Genomic DNA, 23,244 nt, shown 5'->3' on the forward strand with positions numbered 1-23,244 from the left:
TCTTCTTTCTTTAACTTGCTTAACATGTTGCTGTTTGTCCCTTGTAGATCTGTACAAGGCCATCTTCTCTCTTTTATATAAATTGGACAATTTTACCATCTTCCAAGGCTTTATTTAGTAGGTTTATGCTCATAACTATAAAATCTATTATCTCTAGCCTATAAATATATCCAACAGACTACTGGGTACCATATGGATGATTCCAAGCACCCAAACTTATTAAGTCCAAAAGGAAGGAAATCACCTTACAAACAAAATATGAACCTTGAATGAGAGTAAATGGCCTCCTTATCCATCAAATTTATATAATAAAAGTCATCCTTAACCCTTCCCTCTTCCATTCCTAACTATCAAGTCCTACGAATTTCCTTTCCTGAAATCCCTTTTATTTGCTCATTTCTCCACAAACCACTGCTACCACCCTATTATAAACCACCCACAATGGAACTGTATCCTGGGTGTGCAAATCTCCAAGTCCATTTTCCACGCTGTGCCAGAAATAAACCTCAGTACTGTCATTCACCCTGAGCTAAGTTGAATGGTGGTCCTCAAAAATATACGTCCAAATCCTATTCCCTAGAACCTGTGAACATGACCTTATTTGGAAAAAGGGCATTTACAGATGTAATCATGTTAAAGGATCTTCAGATGAGACTATCCTACCTAGATTGTTTGGATTAGCTCTTTATCCAATGAAAAGTATCTTTATAAAAGACACACACACAGAGACACATACAGAGGGAAAGGCCATGTGATACAGAGTCAGACACTGAAGTTATGCAACCACAAGTAAAGTAACAGCAGGAGCCACTAGAAGCTAAGCTGGAAGAGGCAAAGAATCAATTCTCCCCTTAAATTCCCAGAAAGAGCAAAGCCCTGCCAAGACCTCGATTTTGGACTTCTGACCTCCAGAACTGTGAGAGAATAAATTTCTATTGTTTTAAGCCAGTCAGTTTGTGATAATTTTTATGGTGGCCACAGGAAACTAATACCCATCCTGTCTGTGAAACAAAGTCCATATTCCTTACCATGGTTTCTAAGGCCCTTCCCAGTAAAGCCTTTGCTTTTTTCCCAGCTTTCAGCTTTCACCTTCTGCTTACCTTTGAAGCAAATTTCAACCAAATTAAAGTCTGCCTTTATAAAATTTACCTTTAATTATGAAATATTTCAAGCTTATATAAAAGGCCAGAAAATAACAGAAAATCAACTATCAAACAATTTTAAAAGATAACTTTTTGTCATGTTTGTTTATATTTTTTAAAGAAAAACATTCTCTTCACTTGGCTAAATCCTACCTAATCATCATTTTCCCTTTTCTTCCTCTCCAAAGAAACTATTATTTGAAAATATTTATCAACTGCACATAAATTTATAATACAGTCTGCATTTCATATGAGTCTCTATATATATACCCCTAATAGCTAGTATTACTCTACTTGTTTTGGAACTCTCATAAAAGTATCATATTGCATATTTATTTTTCTATAACTTGCTTTGAGAGTAATTTTCACTTATTGTAACTGTTAATGTATTAGGAAACTATTTCCATCACTTTATTTTGGGCAACTACATTAACCTTTTAAAAATGCTTTTTTACTCCTTCTTGTTAATTTTTGTATTAATTGATTTTGTAAAATCTCAATTCACCTTGTTTTAAGTTCTTATTTTTAATAGTTCCCTCTCCTCAAGATTTTAATAGGCATTTATAAAATGTGAAGTGCACCCATGTACTTATCTTCTTCCTGAAGAATATAAAAAACCTTAGAACATTTATAATTCTAATATTTTTATACTACTTAAAAATTACTTTAGTTTCTTCTTGTTATCCCCCCAATTAGACATTAATTTTTTTGTACAGTGTTTATTCTTGTTTACTATTTTGTTACTATTTTGTTACTATTCCTCTTCACTTGCAAAACTCCCTGCTGGAAACCTTTTCTTACTTCTTGTATCCAGTAACCTTGCTAAACTCTTTACAGAATAATTTCTTGCACTGCATTATGTAGACAATTATATAGACTACAAGTGCCTTTTTTAGTTCTTCCAATCCTTAATAACATTCACTAATTCATTCAGTCTTGTTCTGCTAGGACCTCCAGCATATTGATGAAAGGAAAGGGCTAATTGTGTGCAACCTAGGCTTGTCTTAATCTTAAGAGGAATGCCTGTAACATTTCACCATTAAGAATAATGTTTGCTGAACAATAAGTACATTTTAAAATTATATATAAATGTTTAAATGTGGCTGGTCCAAAGATAGTGAGCTATCTCAATTGATTATTTACAGTCAGTTACAGAATGAATTCCTTATTCTACTCTTTCCCCCTTCTCACTAGTGTACTTGACTAGTCTTAAAAAAAATTTTTTTTTAAAGTTATTAGGCTCAGACTGTAGAAATTTCCCTACACAGATGCTGTGTATTTGCTTTTCTCTGGTACTGTACAAGTAAAGCAAGACCAATTACTTTGTTAATTTCTCTGTTTCAGATTGGGGTCCAAACAGAACTCTTAAAACAAGTTTGGGGCAAGCTGAGGGTTTTGATTTTTTCACATGATATCCTTGTTATTTCTGACACCGGTGGGACTCTCATAAGCTCAGATATTTTGCTTCATAATGTTTTTATCTTTTACATAAAAGAAGGGATACTTTTCAATCTCTTTTCTCTTGCCTCTTCATCTCAATATGTCTAATTCCTATTTATCATTAAGGTTTTAATTTAAACACCACTTACACAGGGAAACCTTTACTGACCTCTAGGGTACTTATATTTAAAAAAACCAAAAATCAGAAATGAATGACATTAAATTCTCTTTCTTAACAATAAGAAAAACCCATCTATAGATAGATAAACTACTGAGAGGGCAGGGGGAAACACTGTGTACATCTAGCTCATTAAAGGATGCATTTCAAATAAAAATTTTAACAACTATATCCAAGTTTATATTTGGATTGTTTTGTATACTAATCATCATTATAAATGATAATACTATCCATTAAAATATTTTACTACTTAAAGAGTCTTATGGTCAGAGAATATCTGGGTACATTTAAAAGTTACATAACAATGTTAAACTGCAATACTGACAATATACTGAAAATCATATCCTTTGTAACTATTTAAGATTATAATACTATGTTATATTTTAATTTAGAAAAGTGTGGGGGACATCCTAAATGTCCATCAATAAGGAACTGGTTGGAAAAAACAATGATATATCCAAACAATGGAGTTTTTTATAGCTCTAAAAAAGAATGAGGGATATGTCTATTTACTACCATGGAGTGATCTACAGAATATATTGTCAAGTGAAAGACAAGAAGAAAAAAGGAGTGGATGGCATGTTACTATTTATCTAATAGAAGAAATGAATATGCACTGCTGTGGTTTAAATGCCCCCCCACCCAAAAAAAAACCTCTCATGTTGAAATTTAATTGCCAATATAACAATATTGAGAAGTAGGTCCTTTATGCAGCAATTAGGTTATGAGGGCTCTGCCCTCACGAATGGATGAATGCCATTATTGCCAAAGTGGGCTCCTGACAAAAAGGTTGAATTCAACTTGATTTTTCCCCTCTTTATCTTATGTGCTTGCTTGCCCTTCAGCCATGTTATAATGCAGCAAGAAGGCCTTCCCCAAGAGCCAGCACCATGCCCTTGGTCTTCTCAGCCTCCAGAACTGTGAAAAATAAATTTCTTTTCTTTATAAATTACCCAGTCTGAGGTATTTTGTTATACCAGCATAAAATGGACTGAAACAGCAAATTGGTACTAAGAAGTGGGGTTGTTGCTACAGCAAATACCTGAAAAGGTAGAGGCAACTTTGGAACAGGATAATAGGTAGTGGCTGGAAAAAAACTGGAAGTGCAGGCTAGAAAAAGCCTGTATTGCCATGAATGAAGCATTAAGAGTGATTCTGGTGAGGGCTAAGAACAGGAAAGCTGTAGGGAGAAGGGAGAATCTAAATCTTCCTAGAGATTACTTAAGTGGTCATGATTGGATGTTGGTAAAATACGGATAGTAAAGCCGTCCCGATGCAGTCTTAGACAGAAATGAGGAACCAAGCATTGAAAGCTAGAGTAAAGGCCATTTCCAAAAGTAGCAAACACACTGCTGAATTGTGTCCATGTCTTAGGACTCTGTGGAAGGCAGAACTTAAGAGTGATAGGATATCTGGCAGAATAAATAACTAAGCAGTACAGCATTCAGGCTGCTGGGTGGCTACTTTTATCCAAAGAGGAAAGAAATGATTTAAGGATGGACTTTGTAATGAAAAGAGAAGCAGAATGGAAAAATTTAGAAAATTTGCAGCCTGGCCATGTAAAGAGTGAAAAAGTGAGTTCAGAAGAGAATACTAAGGGTGTGGCCAAGCAACTAACCATTTGCTAGAAATTACCATGGACAGAAGGGAGCCAAGTAATATACATCAACCCAATGGGAGAAAGACCCTGAAAGTATTTCAGAGATCTCTGAGGCTGCCCCTTCCATCACAGGCCCTGAGCTCTAGAATCGCAGAATGGTTTTGGGAGATGAGACCAGGATGCCCTCCATTGGCCATCGGATGCCTTGGAGGTGTCCATGTGGTGCTAATTGTTTAGGCATATAGAATGTAAGTGCTATAGGGCCAGGGCTACTTCCACCTAGATTTCAAAGGATGTCAGAGATAGCCTGGGGGCTCAGGCAGAAGCTTAACACAAGGGTGGAACTGTCACACAGAGTCCCTACTAGTGTACTGCCTAGTGGAACTATGGGAGTGGGACAGCCCCCGAGATCTCAAAACTGTAGGGCCACCAAAATGCAACTCCAGCTTGACAGAGGCTAAGACTCCAACCTGAGAGCTGAAGCAGGGACTGAGTCCAGCAAAGCCCTAGGGGCTCAACCCCTGCCCCAGTGTGCCCAAGATATGGGAAATGGAATCAAAGGAGATTATTCTGGAGCTGAAGATTTAATGTTTTTTTTTCCCTGTTGAGTTTTGAACTTGCTTACAACCAGTTCCCCTTTTCTATGTGCCTATTCCTCCCTTTTAGAATGGGAATGTCTATCCTATGCCTGTCTTCATCCTTGTATTTTGGAAGTAGCTAACTTGTTTTGATTTCACAGGGTAACAGCTAGTGGGAATTTGCCCAGAATCTCACCCATATCTGATTTAGATGAGACTCTGTACTTTTGGGGCTACTGATATGAAATGAATATATTTTGTATGTGAGGACATAAGTTTGGGAGGAGGAGCAAGGGTCGAATGGTATGGTTTGAATATCTCCTCTAAACCTCATGTTGAAATTTAATGGCCAACATAATGGTATTGGGAGATGGGACCTTTAAGAAGAGATTAGGTTATGGGGGCTCTGCCCTCATGAATGGATTAAAGAATCATGAGAGTACATTAGTTATTGCAGGAGTGGGCTCCTGATAAAAAGGATCAGTTCAGCCATTTCTAAATTTCCAATTTCTCTGCCTTGTGTGCTTACTTGCTCTTCCACAATGTTATGACACAACTAGAAGGCCCTCATCAGATGCTGGGCAGCATGCCCTTGGACTTCCTAGCATCTATCATAGAACTGAGAGAAATAAATTTCTTTTCTTTATAAATTACCCAGTCTCAGGTATTCTGTTATAGCAACACAAAATGGACTAAAATATAGATATACACATATATCTATCTGTTACCATTAAAAAGAAAAGTAATTGAAGGATAAGCCACGAAAAGATGTCAAAGTGGTTACTTCATAAGGGGATGGAAGATGGACACGGTTAAGAATGAAACCTATACATTCTTGAACACACTTTATATCACAGAGCTAAGTCTTTTCAATATAGTCTTATGGATATGAATTTGTAACTATGCAATACTTTGCATAGTTTTAAAATAAAATCAAATTTTAATAAAAATTAATCACTAAAAATAATAAATGAAAAATATGCCCATTTAGTAGTATAACACAGAGAATATTCCTAGTGACTTATAAGTATAGTAATTTGACAGTACAGCCTTAGAACAAAAAGAAAAATAAATTTTAATATGTTTTTAGTAATATTACATGTTCTTAATGATAATGTTAGTATTGTTGATCTAGAACTGCTGTTTATAAAATCTGGAATAAATCAAGTGAATAATTACCTCATCCTCTAATTCTCCAGTACTTTGAGAATTGTAATTCTCAACATGAGACAAAGAAAAAGTTAAGTAAAAATTATGTAGTAATGAATTTGAAGTGTCAATATAAACTCATGATACATTTTATCTTAAAAAAATCAAAACCAAAACCAAAACCAAAAAAAAAAAAAAAAAAAAGCAAAAACCCTACATTTTCTAGGTTGGGTCCACTGAAAAGGAATAGATACAATGATCAACCTGGCAAAAATGAGCACCCCTAACATCCAGAGTGTGGATACCACTTCCCATAAAAAAAAGGGGTTCCTTTGACCAGAATGTATAAAATGAGTCTGAAACACCTTGTCATATCATATAGCAAGAAAGCTCTCAAAGATCATTAAGGTTCACATCAAAAGAAACATAAAGAGGCTTATATTGGCCAAAAAGACAATATAAATTTTAGTAAGAATAATAACTATAATGGTTTTAAACACATCAAGTATATTTAAATCTGTGGGTTAATAACAGTAAAGTCTTTCTAATAAAATTGAATTAATCATGTTCGAGATGATATGGTATCTGGTATTTGCTTGAAAATAATCCTGGAGTCAATAACAAGGGTAAGGAATAGATGAACAAGACTGGCACAGGTTAATAATTATTAGATCTGGGTGGTGATTGTATAGGCAGAAGGATGGCTTTGAGCCCAGGAGTCTGTGGCTGCAGTGAGCTATGATGATGCCACTTCATTCTAGAACAGAGTCAGACAGTGTCTCAAAAAAAAAAAGGAAGAGTGTGAGGTAATACTTTTAAGTTGTCAAACTTAAAGGATATTGGCACAAAAAGTTTGAAGACCAGTGTTCTAAACTAAAGAAGAAGAACAATCACATCTACCTTGTCAAAGAATGGTCAGTATTTACATTATCCAGCAGATGACAACTGTTCAATAGTTATTAAATGAATGAACAGAGATAGAATAGTTGGCTCACGTGGTAAGAGTTTTTAAAATAATATTTTTAGAAAAATAATTATAAATTGATGTAATTATTACTTCTATGAAAGCATCACACATTTATGCAATTCTGTATAGAATGTTCAGAATAGTAATCATCCTAAAGAGGTTTATTTTAAAGTACTAATTTTAAGTAGCATTTAAATTTTTTCCTGAGATAAACATTTATATTTATTACCAAATATACCTCACATTATAAGACAATTAAGCACTTTAAACATGTAATTTGAGTGAATCTTTCACACATAAACAACTTACCTTTCAAAGGGTGCTTGGACTCTCTTAATTACATGGTATACAAGTATGTCTTTTACCAACATAGGTTTATCACTTAATGTTGTTGTAAGTCTGAGACATCCAATAAACTCTAGGTAGTTATAGCATTCATTTATTACTGACTTTAAGTCAGCCATATTTGTTGCAGTATTTATCTGTAATGAAGGAGAAAATATACCCACTTTAATCACTTACTTGTGAGTGACATTTACATTTCATATGACATGTATTATTTTATATTCAATTTCTGAGCACATCAGGGTGGAGTGAAAGAATACCAAGAAATATTTTTCTAGATTATCTGACAATACAGTTCAACAAATATTGTATATTTCTGCCTTCAGGAAATCTAGAGCATAATGCCGCTTTATTACAGGACATTATTTATATAAAAGGAAACAACTGACAGAAAAGTTATATAGCACTAGAGAGGCAAGGCAGATGACCTGAGATTTCATGAAAGAGAAAGAGTAACAGCTGAGAATTAAAAGATGGACAGAATTTTATCAAAAGAATATTTCAGTAAATAGCATAAACAAAGAAATACTTGACCATTTATATGCCAGACACTTTCATATAGGTTAGCTCTTAAAGAAAGTTCCAGAGGGAGAAAGGTAGAAATAGGAGGCAATCAATAATCTATTAATAGAAAATTTACTTGCTATTTTTTTCCCAAAACATTCTTCTCACAGAGATTTACATGATTCCCTCATTCATTTCAAATCTCTGCCGAAATCTCAGAAGTTTTTCATGACTACTCTGTTCAAAATACTATCTTTACACTCTGTCAGACTAACAATAGTTGGGTATCAAACCAATACATTGCCCCATCCCCCAAAACCCTGAGTACACTGCCAATCTTCCTGCAGCTAAGTGTGGCTATGGGACTAACATCCATTCAATGGGATGTAAATAGAAGCAATGTCTCAAATTTCCCTGATCTGTACTTCCACTTTCTCCCTTAAGAGCAAGAATCAACCATGTGGATGAAGACAATATCCTAAATGATTACACAACAATGAGAGGAAGGAACCCATTCCTTAGATGATTTTGTACATCACAACTGTATTTTTAAAATAGGGACCATTTCTGTAAAGGGCCATATAGTATTTTATGCTTTTTGAACCATCTGGTTTCTGTCACACTTACTCAACTCTGCCACTGTAGTGTGAAAGCAGTCAGACAGACACATAATAAATAGGCATGACTGTGTTCCAATAAACCATTTTAAAAAGAGGCCAGACTTTGGCCATAATTTGCCACCTACCCTAAAATCTATACGACAGATTTTAGAGAGCAATAAACATCTGCCTTTTTTGAGCCACTTTTTGGGTCTACTTGATACAGAAGCATAGCTTAACCCCTAACTTATATAAACCCCAACCACTATCGATCTCCTTTCTTTTATTGTTATGTTTATCTTTATAATACATTGTTCTACAAGATAGTACGTTATATTTATTTATCTTCTGTGTTCCCTCTAAAATGTAAATTCTAAGAAATTAGGGTCTTTGTTTCACTATTCCATCTTCACTGATAAAACATATGGGGTACATACTATTTGTTGATTAAATGAATGAACAAACAGTGGATAGGAAGTACAGAGACTGGAGTAGACAAAACCATGAAGAGAGTCAGAGGTACTAAATGCTCTGATGAAGAGCTTAAATTTGTTTAATAGGCAATGAGATGAGAAGCCATTGAGGATTCCCAAGGAAGAAAGCAACATGGTCAAAACTGCACTTTTGGAAGAATATTCTTCAGTAAGAATATTATTAATAGAATAACGTCCTAATTGTTAAGCCGAGATAAAATTCGAGTTTGGTATAGCAGGCACACTAGAATTAAGAAGGAAAGATTGAAGATAAGCCACTCTTAGAGACAGCCAACTTGACATCCAACTGGAAAATGGAAGAATAAAAATGATTCTTTATCCAGGATGGCTTGGAAACAAGCAAACAGGCAAAAAAAAAAAAAAAAAAAAACCTGGGGAAAAAATTGCTTTTGTCTTAAACATATTAGTCTCAATGTGCTAGTAAGACCCAGATCTTTTTTTTTTTTTTCTTCTTTTTTTTTTAAAACTTTTTCCACTTTGGCCAGAGCAAGACCCATATCTTACCTGCATAAAAGTCTGGGGACTCAAAAATATATGTCTATAAATCATTCAAGAAGGGCTATGGGAGATAAAAGCTTCCCAAAGGATATAGAATGAGGATTGTTAAGACAACACTGAAAAATGCCAAAGTTTCAGGGATAAGAAGTAGTATTAAACAAAACAGTAAATAGTAGCCAAAAGTAGGAGGGAGTACAATATTAAATAAAATGTAGAGAGGAATTCTAAGAAGGTAGTAATCACAGAAGTCAGAGAAGATGAAAAATTAGAAAAGAAATATCTTTGGATACGTAGATCCCTAGATACAAGCTCTGAACTAGCTAACCTGAGAGAGCGGTGGTGGGAACAGAAGATTATAAGAAGTTAAGAAATAAATAGGAAATTGGAAGTGGAGACAATGGAGTTAAAGTACTTTTTTTGGCAAAGAGGACAAAAGGGAAAATAAAGAGTTGGGTCAATTTAAAATATGATTTTAGAATGAACAGTCTTGGGGCAAATAAACAGAATTGTTATAACAATTCACACCTCAATAATGCTTGCTTTGTGGTTTAGAAACTGAGATCTAATAAGATTAACTAACATGCCCAAAGTCACACAGCATATAGCAGTTATTAGAGTTGGCATTCAAACTAAAATCTGACTTCTGAGCCTATGCTTTTAGTCAATAAACCATACTACCTATTGAGACAATAGACAGAATATGCTTAAGCAGAAACAAGGTTAAGGAGGAAAAGCTAAATGGCTTCCATTGCCTCAATTAGTTTCTGAATCAGTAACATACAGGCAATACTTATCTCCTAGAGCATTACAATAAATGTACATGTGACATGTATAGTACGGGGTCAGGTATAAGTGCTCAATAAATGGTAACTATTTTTAGGTGGGAGCATTGAGTCCCCCCCTACTTGTTTCCACATGGAAGAAACTCAGCCTGGACTTTCCACTGATCACTAATATCTCCCTATAGGAGGAAAGATAAATATTCTGACTGATGATCCAAACAAATCCTTCCACTCTTCAGATCCACCTGACTGCAAGAAAGTGCACTTTTATCTACTTTCTAACATCCAATAAGGAACCTGTCTCATATTGCCTCTGGCAAGGTAGATAAATCCATCTAGTTCTGAGGAGTGTTAGCAAGCCATTTTGATCATAAATCTAAGTCACCTTATCCAACTGGTTTTACCAACGTTAAACTTGGCACGTTAGTCTCTGACTTTTATGTCTCTCTCTTAACTAGTTTTGAACTCTACTAATAAACAGAAATACTGTATGTTGACAACCTTTACTCTACAGAGAGTATTATTATTCTATTGCAGATCATTTATATTAAAATATACCTAGAATGTAGTCTACATTTCAATAAACAGGTACATTTCTTACCCTGATTATAATCTGTGCCACATCAAAGTCTGAAACATCGTCTAAAATTGGTTCGGTATTTTCTGGTCCATAAACAAGGCAGTTAAACAACGTTTTAGAAAAGAAACCAGGTGAAGGACCACCATGAACCAAAGAAATGGCAAGCATTTTGCCAGCTTCATAGTAAAGATTCTCTTTCAGAGCTGTAAATACAGATGAAAATACATCGAATACACTTCTTTTATTATTATAAGATAACCATCATTTTTACTGAATACATATGTAAAAAATTAATCAAAAAATCTAGCATTAAATATAAAATAACAATTCTTAGCAGCTACTATCAAATAGAAAATATAGACCTCATCTAAAATATACAAAAATATATTTTTTTCTGAATATAAAGTAATAACCTATTATAGAAAAATTTAATACAGAAAATCTTACAACAAAATAAAACAGAACACCTATAATCCTAATACCATAACTATTGTAAGCACTTTGTATACAGACATGTATTATATAATGACATTTTGGCCAATGAAGGACCAGACTGAATATACAAAGGTAGTCCCTAAGATTATAATGAAGCTGAAAAATTCATATCACCTAGCAAGTGATATCACAACCATCATAATATCATAGTGCTATGCATTATTTTTTCTATGTTGAGGTACACAAATACTTCCTATTATGTTACAATTGCCTATAGTATTCAGTGTAGTAACATGGTATACAGATTTGTAGCCTGGGAGCAATAGGCTATACCACAGAGCCTAGGTGTGTAGTAGGGTACACCATCTGGGTTTGTGTAAGCACATCTTTGCACAATGATCAAATTGCCTCATGACTCATTTCTCAGAACGTATCCACACCGTTAAGGGATGCATGATTGTATCAGTATGTGTATATAAATGTGCATATAAGTAACTTGACTTCTGCTTTTTTCCACTTACTATATTGTAAACTTTTTCTTATACTATTCAAAATATTACTCAAATCTACAGTTAATGAATTCATCGATACTAACTTAGAGATATACTATTAGGCAAACCATCCCCCTATACCTGGCTATGCTGGCTAAGTGACATTTTCAATTATATGAGATAATGTTACAATCAACATCTGTTTACATATTCTCATTTATATATATTTGATTATTTAATTAGGATAGATTTCCTACATAATTAATGGATAAAAGGACATAAACATTTTTAAGGTTCTTGATCTATATTGCTAAATCATTTTCCCAAAAGGCACAAATTTACTCCCAACAGTATATGCTATTTTACCATATTCTCACAGCTTTACATATTTTTTAAATTATCATTTAAAAAGTTTTAGCAACTTTGATGTGCCAAAAAGACAATCATATAAATTTTTCTTTCATTTTTTCTATTAATTTTTGAAAGTGATTTGTCAATAAGTAACATTAATATCTGAACTTACAATAAAATCTCTTCAACAATAACCTTATAATCTACATATTGGTAGCCACACTTTATAGATGAAGAAACTGAGATCCAGAGAGCATAAGTAGTTAAGAATGTAGGAGCAACCTTACCCGCCCGGCCTTCTGGAGCTGGACTGACAGGGGATGGCCACCTCTGAAGGGACTCTAGGGCAGCACCGGGAGGTGAGGTGAAGTTAGGGCGGTGATGATTGGGTGATGATTGGACTATTACCAAGATTACTAAAATTACTGAGATTACTGGCCGATTACCAAGAGGCAAGCCATTTAAACTTTCTGAACCTCAGTTTTCTCATTTGTATAACGGGCACAAGAATCCCGCGCTGCCTTCCTGTCGGGATTATTGGAAGACTGATCCTTTTATGGATTTGTTCTGGCTTGCAAAAAAAATTTTTTTAACTCATTCACCTACTTGGGTTATTTGTTCCCTTGGAGCTGACAGATTTAGTGTAATTGATTGAATCCATTCTGATTTTTCTCCCCCATAAGTATTTTTGGAAAAAGGTGAATGTTTTTAGAAAAAGGTGAATATTTTTAGAAAAAAGTGACAAAGCATTTTTATAGCCAGTCCGTTTTTCAGAACTAGACAGAACTTTCTAGAACTGAAAAATTCCTTAAGGATCACCTGCTTCATAAGGAAACTGTGGCCCTGGTGCCTGAGGGGAATAGTCTCGCAGGCAGTCAGTGGGCAAGAGGAAACTCGGGCCTCTTGGGGACTTTCATGATCGTACTAGCCACAATCTCTTGTATGTATATACATTTCCCAGCTAAGGATAGCAGTATTTGCTTTAAATCAGGGACGTGTTAATAACATTTTGTCTAGAAATAACAAAGTGATTCCAGCAAATCATGCTCATGTTGAGGAGGGGTGCTTATGCAACAGCCAGCAAAAGGACTTTTCTATATTACCACCACCCTAAAAAGTAAAAAACCAAAAAAGAAACAAATCAAAAAGCCAACCAGAGGTCAAAGGTGCCTCAACAAGTAGGAGGCAAAGGACAAGGAAGTGTTTTTTTTTTTTAAATGCATGCATCTATGATGGCAAAAAGAATAATTATTTATTTAAAACATATATTTACTTTTAAAGTCATTTTAGGTATGAAATGTAGGAAAGTTTTGAAGAAAAACATTTAATCATTTAAGAAAGTTAAAATTTAAGGATCTGCAATTTTTTATTTTTTTAGAGACTGGGTTTTGCTCTATAGCCTAGGCTGGAGTACAGTAGTGTGCCTAGCTAATTTTTTAATTTTTGGTAGAGACTGGGTCTTGCTATGTTGCCCATGCTGGTCTCAAACTCCTGGCCTCAAATGATCCTTCTGGCCTCCCAAAGTGCTGGGATTAGGACTGTGCCAGGCCAAGGGTCTGCAATTGATTCAATTTTCCTATCTTTATTCCTGTTTAATGCTCATCCCTAACATAAACTGCAACAGTATATGAAGTATTTTCATATTCACTTTAAATACCCCTGTGAGGGGGATGGGGCAGGGACTACCATGAGAGGGTTAGGAAGACAACTTTTGGTTGCTCACAACAGTAGGCTGAGGGATAGACAACATTCTCTTTGGGGAAATGCATGACTCTGAGGGAAGCTGTCCTATGATCTGCTTGCTAGAGAAGGCACCACATCTCATCATGTAAAATCAACAAACATTTATACACTCAAAATTGGAGAAATCAGCTGATGTATTTAGGGATAACATCACAGAGATGGCTGGGAGCTTAGTTTTGAAATAGTAAAATTTAGAAGAGTCACCAATAGGGACCTAATGTTATTGTGGAAAAGTTCAAGGTGGGAAAATGTGTGGCATGTTTGTGGGAGAGTGAGTAAACTAGCCTGGCCTAAAGAGCTCAAGAAGAAGAAGAATTGAAAGTAAATCTAGAGATAAATGCTGGGGCCCTGAAAGCAGTCCATGCTAAGGAGCCTTAGTAGCAATAGAGAACTGGAAGTCTTCAGTGAAAGGAATAATGTGATTAACCGCTGCTTAGGAGGCTCATCTGGTCCCTGTGTGCAGGGTAGGTAGGGCAGAGGCTGTGAGGAGAGACATCCAGGAATGGCATGAGGAAGGTCTGGGCAGGGCAGTGGTGTGGAGCTGAGTGGGGAGCATTGATGGGAAAGTGGGTCTCAACAGGGAAGTGATTAACGTGGTGACTGATTAGAGATGGAGACTGAGAAAGAGGCAGGGGGAAAAGATGAGGTGGTAAGTTATGAATCTGTCAAACTGCCAGAGCTACTAGTTTGGGCGCTCTGGGGAGCTCAGGTAATTGCTAGGAGACAAAAGAAGATTTAGAAGATGTCCAGGAAGTAGTTAAAAGTTTGCACAGGAGAGCAGTGGGAGGGGTAGGGGGGAGAAGAAAATAAAGCTACTGAAGTAGATGTGTATAAACTTGAATTCAGATTTTGTGACTTAAATTCATATATTCTCCACTGTACCAAAGCTGCCTTGAGTTAACAATACTGATTACTAGGTTTTTTTTCTTTAAAGGAATTTAGAATTAAACAGTACGAACTGTATATAGTAAAAATAAAACTTTAGGTAATGGTGAGGAACTTCTGGAGAAAATATAGGAGGAAATTCAAAAGGAATGAAACGTCTTCTCATTCTCTTTCAAATTTCCTATTGTAATAAAAATGGTATAAAAGCTCCTAAAAGAGAATGCTAGAATTACCCACTGTTTTGAGATGTCTGGTTTAATTACATTAAATCCTTACCAATAGTAAAGACAGAAAAGTATTATATACATAATTGTGTAAAAAAAATTCTTACAAACAAAAGTACATTGACATGTGGACCAGAATATAAAAATCCTATGTTGTTAAAAAAAAAAAGCCAACTGCAAATTCCAAATATAGGAACACAAAAGAGTTCAAATAATCCCCTCCATTTGGCTAGTTTATTCAAGTGAAATTAGAGTGAATACAAAGTAAGTCCAAGTTACACTTAATTATGGAATCACTTTAAGGGAGATAGTGCTAGAAAGAAAGTATAGGTATTCTTAAAAATTGTTTCACCATAAAATTTACTTTTTAAAATATCACTCCCTGCCCCCTTTTCCTGTGATTCTATCAGTTGTTTATTAACAAAGTGAATTATATATTTAGACCACAGGTATTGAATATCAATTCTAACCAGCTATTTCTTCTTTTATACAAGTGATAGTATACCAAGAATATATAAAATCATTACCTTGAGAATTTAGAGATAAGTTCTTTGACAAGGACCCTTCAAACAATGATGAGTTCTCAAGATGTTGCATTAAGAGACTTAGAAATTCTTGCTTTGATCCAGGATGCTCTCTTCCAAAGTTATCATTTTCATTAACATATGCTACTTCAATCGCATATGAAGGATTAAAGTTTTGATTTCTGAATCCATCTAAGGCACTATTCCAGATATTGGCTTTGTTGATATACAATCTTTTAGTTTTTTTTTTAATTTGGAATCCTAACTCTATCAGTATAGTCGAAATGTCTCTTCTAAATTTGCTGCCTTGCCTATAAAACATGAATTTAAACACAGAGGTAAGTACTTTAAAGCACTTTGCAAAATAGCAGTTATGTAACCAATAAAAAAGAAGAAAAAAGAAAAAGATTAAAAGGATATTCTTCCCCAACTTCCACCCAAAAGCAAAACAATGGTTGCTACTGGAACCAAAAACCTTTATTTGACAACCTGAGTTTTAAATTCGTAATTCCTTACCCCAATCTTCTACCAAATTAGAATCATTTATAAGAATCTTGTCAGATGATCATCTCAAATTTGACCAATCAGTGGATTCAGGTTTAAGAATCAGAAGTTCAAACTCTCACCTTCCTGGCCAACAACTAAAACATAAACTTGCTTACTTTTAGCTTATTTCATACCTCACTATATCCTTTTTTAAAAAAGCAAATGTAATCGCTGCTTACTATATGAGAAAGAGAGATTACACGATGTATTTTTAATCATAAAGTTATAATTAACAGTAGGGCTCATATTTTAAACAAATTCACAATCCCTTAAATAGTACCTTTTAGTCTAGACCAGTAAGTCTCAAAGTGTGGTCCCAGACCAGCAGCAGCAGCATCACCTGGGAACTTGTTAGAAATGCAAATTATTAAGCCCCACAGCACATCTACAGAATCACAATCTCTGGGCATAAGGCCCAGCAATCTATGTTTTAACAATCCAGCTGATTGTATGGACTAGCTCAAAAACAAACATACAAAACAAAACAAAACACTCCCTGCCTTAGTTTCTCCATCTGTAATTGGAATTAATGTACTCAAAATAATCTCATTTTAGGCAATGCTCACAGATCATCTTTCTATACCAAGTATGATTTGTCACATTTCAAGACATTATAATGCCTCAGAGGAAGCCAGGCTTATGCTTTTTCTGTATTCATACAATCCTCTCTTCATTAATCCAAGTTCAATAAAAACCAAAGTCCTTTGGAGATAAGATAATTCTTCAGAAAATACAACTTGTTATAGGAGGTTGATTCCTTGCTCCTGCCTGGATAAGTGGAAATGCTGATGCTATTCTTCTAGAATTTGACTGCATATTAAAGCAGGAGCAAGGAGTCATGCTTCCCTGCTGTAACATCTTTGGAACCCCAACTATTAAAATTATTTAAAAATAATGCACACACCTTTTTGACACTAAAAGTATTATAACAATATTTATAACAGATTTTTTCAGTTACACACAAATGGCACATTAAAACTGCAATTTTTTACTTTTTGAAGAGTACTTAATATCCACCTGTCTGCAAATCCAGTTATCAAATATTTTCACAAAATTTCTCTTTTCCATCTTCTAAGTTTTTAAATGTGAAACTATTTTGGACAAGCAAGTACTTTAACATGCTTAGCTAATAATTCTACTAGAATCTACTTTTGCCCTATTGGGTAAAGCAAGGCTCTAACAATGCTTTTGTAAAGCTACATAAATTTAAAAATCCTAAGTAAAATAGAACAAATATCTGACACGTTATAAAGATAGAACTCCAGTCTTGTTTAAATGTTTATGATTTTGAAAGTTATTTATTTTTCTATCTTATGGAGATAGTTAATAACTAATGTGATAATACTTATAAATATACCTTAAACTTTCTAAAGGGAAGAGCTGACAGTGCCAATAAATACATTAAGCAAACAATGATTAAATAACATCAAAAAATAAACCATCTCTATATTAACCAGGATTCCATTCCTACAACAAAGTGATACGGTATGCTTGATATTTTAATTTTCTGTCTTACCCTATAATCAAATAACATTCTGAGCATATTTTCAGATCACTGTTTTTCAAACTATCTTGAAAATTATCTTTAATAACAAATTTTACATCACAACTCAGTACACAATAAGATTTACCATACATTCTTCCAACACTCAATACAATCTGATATTTTGTATTCTATTCTATCCCATTTCATATTGTTTTTTTAATGCTGGTTGCAATAATTTCATGATCAAATGTTGAGTCCCACATTTTGAAAAACACTCTTTTAGACTACTGTATGATCAGTTAATATTCTAAGTGTATACAGCATTTCCTGTCATAATTTTTTCCAAATAGATTTTTATGTTTTTCTCCAATTCAAAATACACACCTTAGTAGATCTTTACTCTGGGTTCCAGGTGACTGTCTGGGTAATTTAGGTGATGACTCTTCCAATAAACAATCAGAAATTCCTACATTAGAGTTGGGTAATGCATGTTTTTTGGCTTTTTGGAAATCTCCTACAGATTTAAATTCTAATGTTAATAGAAATACAGTTAAAAAATGTAAATAAACACCTTTATTCAAAATTACAAAGTATTACCTGAATTGTAGATAATACTTCTACATTCCAAACACTCCCAATTTTGTTCCCATGATTGTAGCGAGGAACAGGCTAAATGTGTTCCACTAGAACCACAACACTGACAACGCTTTATTTCCCATTTGCTGAGGACATAAAGAAAAGTAGATGTTTACATTTTGGTATTAGTCTAGTTTCAAACACCACCTCTGCTACACACACACAACCAATCCTTTTACCAAAGGAAATTAACCAGATTATCTGCTTCTCTAAATATACTCTAACTTGATGTAAAAACCTAAACTAATAATACCACCATATACACCCACAAGCACGTACACAAAGGATACAAAACATCAGAAAGAATGATTAAAAGGGAGAAAAAAATTTTCCTTTCTACTTGGAGATATCTATGCTTGTAAGGATATTGCTGTGTCGACATGTCTGATACGGAAGAAGCTTTCGGTAAATTTCAATGTGAGGAATATTTACTAAAATAAACTTGTTCAGACACCTCAGGTATTGTGTAGCTGAACAGGATCCAGACTTCCTACATGGCTCATATTCATATTCTTTGTCACCTGTTCCCCCTTCCATGTTTCCCCACTGTGTTATGTGATATATGACAGTCCATATTCCTATTTTTTATATGGGTATGGGTGTGGGTTGTGGTGTGGGGCTCTGTCCTCTTTGTGTGAGTATGAGTACATCCTCTTTGTATAGAAATGTTTATAGCTCCCTAAGTGCATGGAAGTGTGGGTGGCAAGAGAGGTATCCAGATACCCTCCTCACCACACAGATGTGCGTGTATCATCCCTCTGTGTGGGTATGGGTGTGTTGGTGTGTGTCCTCTATGTGTGTGTCTTCCCCACTCCCCTAGATAGTTCTGCCCACTGATAATGAGAAGGAAGAAAGCAGCTAACACGAGTGCTTATTGTGCACCAGGCCCAGTTCTCACTCTCTACATTAAAAGTTTAAGCCTTACAATTTTAGAAGGTAGAGAAGTTAAAACTTCAAACATCCTAAGAGTAAAAACTACATTTCACTAACTAGAAAACCTACTTTCTCAGCTGACAGTTTAAATAGGAACCAGTAAGCACAACTGAATTTCTAGAAATACCTATCAGGTACATTATAGTCTCGCCCTTCTTTGCAACGACACCTTCGGACATCACAATGCTCATAGCGCTGCAGAAGCTCTTGATAAGCATTTTCCTCTAATTCCCAAGATGCATCTCTGTAAAAGAAGCAACATACAAAATATACTTTAACCTATAATGTTACATAAAAGGATCAGTAATGAATCTTAGCAACAGGGATAAAACTTGTCCTTTTTAGGATCATTCTCATCAAGATATAAATCCATTAGTGTCATCTTACCCTATAGTTAATTAGTCTCACAGTAAACTTTCAAATGCTAAATGAGAAATTAACCAGAAATTTTCTAAAACACATTTTCCCTGATATTTTTATTTCTAATTTTTAATTTCAAATTTACTATCATTATTTCTGAATTCCTTATCTTTAAGCACTAAGAAAATTCTTCTCATACACTTTAAACTACATCTTGATTCTTAGATACTTTATACATACCATTTTGAAGACTATTATAATTGTGCATAAATCAACCAATTAAAACTGGACACAGCTGAGGTACTTATTAAGAGACTCTAAACCAACTAATGAGATATTTATGTCACAGTCTCTGCTCTCTGAGAACTGGCACTCTAGGGAGAAGGAGGAGGCTTTACATTTCAACACTTGAAATGGCTAACTTCCATGATCACTTAATCAGACATAAATGATTATTTCCATTGCTATTAAATCCTACATTTAAAATACCTTTTTTTAAAAAAGGCTAAATGTTACTCACTTTTCAGGAATATAAATCCCCATTCTCAACATCTCTTTCTGAAAGATGTCACTATTGTTGCATATTGTACACCTAAAGAAGAACACTCCCGCATTTATTGCTTGAACCTACAGTGGAAAACAGAAAATCTATTGTTAACAATTAAGTCTGTTATCAGGTTATGAATTATATTATGGTAACAGGAAATGTCGTATTTATCACTTTTCATATGCTAATGGGTGCTCAAAGTTTGTCCTTACAAACTAAGCTATCCCACTGCTAAAATCTGGGGATCTTTTTTCCCCCCAATAGTTAAAAAAAAAAAAAAAATCAAACTACTGAATAGACGGCTCTTATCTGTACCTCCATTACCCATATATTTTTCTTAACCTTATGCCCTAGTGTCATTTCTATTCCTAAATATTGTATTGTCCTCCACAGGGCAAGAAAAACAGTGAAAATCTTGAGTTATTTCATCCAGGAAGGATGTTTAAATAAGTTTTACATATAAATTATCCCTGGTTCTGTTTTTAACTGAATCTCTAAGTCAGTTTTATTCCCAAAAGGGTAGAAGTATAAAATCTATTGCTACAGCAAATACAAATACAGATGCACCAGAAGGTACTCAGAAGAAAACAGGAAACTACAAGCATGGCAGAAAGAGTAGCCAGTTCCCAATAAAAACTAGAAGGACACATTCACTTAAAAATAGTTAACCTCTCCTTTACAGATGCCAAACACTATGCCATGTACCAAAAATAGAAACATAACATTTGGTTATGTGCCAAAAATAAAAACATTGACTTAAGATTCTACTTCAAGGAATTCTAGTAAGTAGGCATATAGGTATACAGCTATAATACTGTGTAAAAGCATGTGTGTTTTTATTAAAGTATATACATGAAAGAAAGAGGAAGAAATACCTAAGTATACACTGACAAATATGTCACAGGGATAGTAAGGCCAAAGCTAAGTTTGGAAGAAGAGATAAAGGTTTGCCTGGAAAATAGGACAAAAGACATTCCAGGGATAAGGTATAAACATATATCAAGTCTCAGTGGCAAGATAAGGATCAGGAAAGTACAATTAATAATATACTCAGAGATTATATTCTGTCCAAAATGAACTAAGTAATGAGGATAAACAGGTAAGTCAAAGCCAGTAGTGTGAAGAATAAATTGATAGGAAATAAGTCACTCAAGAGAAAGACCAACTAGTAGGCTCCTTCCAAAAAGTGTTCGAAGTTAAAGCAAAGGGAGTAGGACTGCAACAAAAAGGATACATAAAATATATTTATTAGGTATACCTGATACACTAGGGGGAATGACATATGGATGGTGAAGAAAGAAGTGAATAAAGATGATTCTGGGTTCAGACACCTAGGAAGTGGCACTCTACCGACTTCACAGAGCATATGGGAGGGAAGCAACAAATTATTGAAATCTCTGAACCTAAAGGATCTTTGAACAATTGCAGACAGAAGCCAAGATCTTACTAACCACAGAATATAATACAAGGAAGTATCTCGTATGGAGGAAAAAAACAGCATAAGATACATGGAAGACACTAACAAGACTAAAGCAATGATGGAGAAATCCAATTGAACAATAATAGTGACAATTCTCTAGGTACACAGACTGGAAAGTTTTTACCAATTCCTTTGAAATTAATTTCTTGTCTCTTCTCACAGAATCCTAATGTATAGCACATGTAGTGGTTACAAATAATGACATTCGTTTAACCACACGGAGCTATCTAGACTGGGCAGACTATACTATTTCAGTTAACCCTGATACCAGGGTAGAAAAGCCACTGGAGATCCATTAGAGAAAGTGACTCAAGAATTAGTGTGCTGTCTTAGTATGCTCTAATCAAGTAACAACTGCTTACTGGTATTTATATCATAGACAGGTGTCCATGTGGCTGTGATTTTAAATTACATTTGCATAACGTAGACCTACTTTTTTGTTAGTAATATTATTTCTCCTTTTTTAATGAGAGAATTAAAAACTTAATAGTTTCAGAGTGTTTACAAAAAGCCCTAACAATACTAGGTCAAGTATGAGAACCTCTCTCTGCTTAATTATTAACATATAAATGAGGCAAATCTTATTTGCCTTGAAAAATAACATACTGTTACAAAATTAACAAGATCACACATTTGGCAGCAATTACATTCATTCAAACACAACCCTTTAATTAAGACAAATTACTTTTTAAAAATTCTCATATAATATGAACCTCTTCCTCAATGGGTAAGGATAACACTACATGATGTTGTTTATTAACTTCACTCTCTGGCATCCTTTTATAAACATTTCTTTATAAGAGTTAACAGAATTTCTAATATTTCCTCAACAAAATAGGGTTCATCCTGCCACTTTTAACTGAATAACCCTAAGTATAAAATTTCAAGGCCCATACAAAAATATAGAAAGTAAACAGTCAAGCTTTACTACTTTTACTACTGTTAGTACTTTAAAGACTTTATTGAAATATGAGAATTCACATCTCTTAACTTTTAAAAATTTGTTTGTGGATAATTTGTGACCAACAACTTTTCATTTTACCAAGCAATAATAAAATCCAAGCTTTAAGAAACAGTATTAAACTTAAGTAAATCTTTTGTTATTTGGCATTCTAGTATGTCTATTAGCTGGCGCTTTCACACATGCATATTACACACTTGGTGTTATTAATAACTGGCATCTTAAAAAATTTTTTCAAGTATTTTCTGAATTTAAAAATTATTAAATTGTTTAGTGTTGGTTTTTTTAATCATATTCTATTTACTTGAAAAGAAGCCATTGGGTTTAATATACAAGATGACTCTCAAAGAACCAATACTTTTAATTCATTGACAATAATCAACTCCCTGTCAAGAAGTTATGAGGAAGCGTTTATCATAGTTTAAAAAAAAAGCTTCTTAACATTTAAATATCTTAGCTTGCTAACAAGCTTATTATCATTTCACATATCCCGGTTTTCCAGCTTAAATATGCAAATGGAACTTAGGAATTAAAAATCTGCATTTTACTCATTGTGAAATATAAACAAAATCTTTAGGTGAAAACAACAAAATTTCATAAGTATAAGTATACATTAAAAGGTTGCGTCTAATTTATTCAAATGTTAATTGTACACTTAAATAGGGTAAATTTTAAATGTAAAATATGCTTCAAATTAAATGCTTTAAAGCTGTTTTAAAAAGTTACAAGTAGTAAGAGCTAATATAGACATGTCAATTCTAATTTAAAATTTAAATCAGCAAGCCA

General features: G+C 34.1%; 1 protein-coding gene across 3 annotated transcripts in view; it reads right to left on the bottom strand.

The window, feature by feature from the left end:
• The window catches only part of G2E3 (G2/M-phase specific E3 ubiquitin protein ligase), a 58,414-nt gene that overhangs the window by 3,192 nt on the left and 31,978 nt on the right, over positions 1-23,244 (bottom strand). For all 3 annotated transcript variants that reach the window (XM_045569352.1, XM_045569371.1, XM_045569362.1), the window contains exons 7-13: positions 19,991-20,097; positions 19,238-19,354; positions 18,139-18,263; positions 17,926-18,055; positions 15,513-15,820; positions 10,878-11,059; positions 7,364-7,536 (exon numbers count right to left, since the gene is read on the bottom strand). In XM_045569352.1, the coding sequence (XP_045425308.1) occupies positions 7,364-7,536; positions 10,878-11,059; positions 15,513-15,820; positions 17,926-18,055; positions 18,139-18,263; positions 19,238-19,354; positions 19,991-20,097 (1,142 nt within the window). The remainder of the gene's footprint in view (positions 1-7,363; positions 7,537-10,877; positions 11,060-15,512; positions 15,821-17,925; positions 18,056-18,138; positions 18,264-19,237; positions 19,355-19,990; positions 20,098-23,244) is intronic.

This window comes from Lemur catta, chromosome 1 (genome assembly GCF_020740605.2).
Source record: "Lemur catta isolate mLemCat1 chromosome 1, mLemCat1.pri, whole genome shotgun sequence".
Lineage (NCBI taxonomy): Eukaryota > Metazoa > Chordata > Mammalia > Primates > Lemuridae > Lemur > Lemur catta.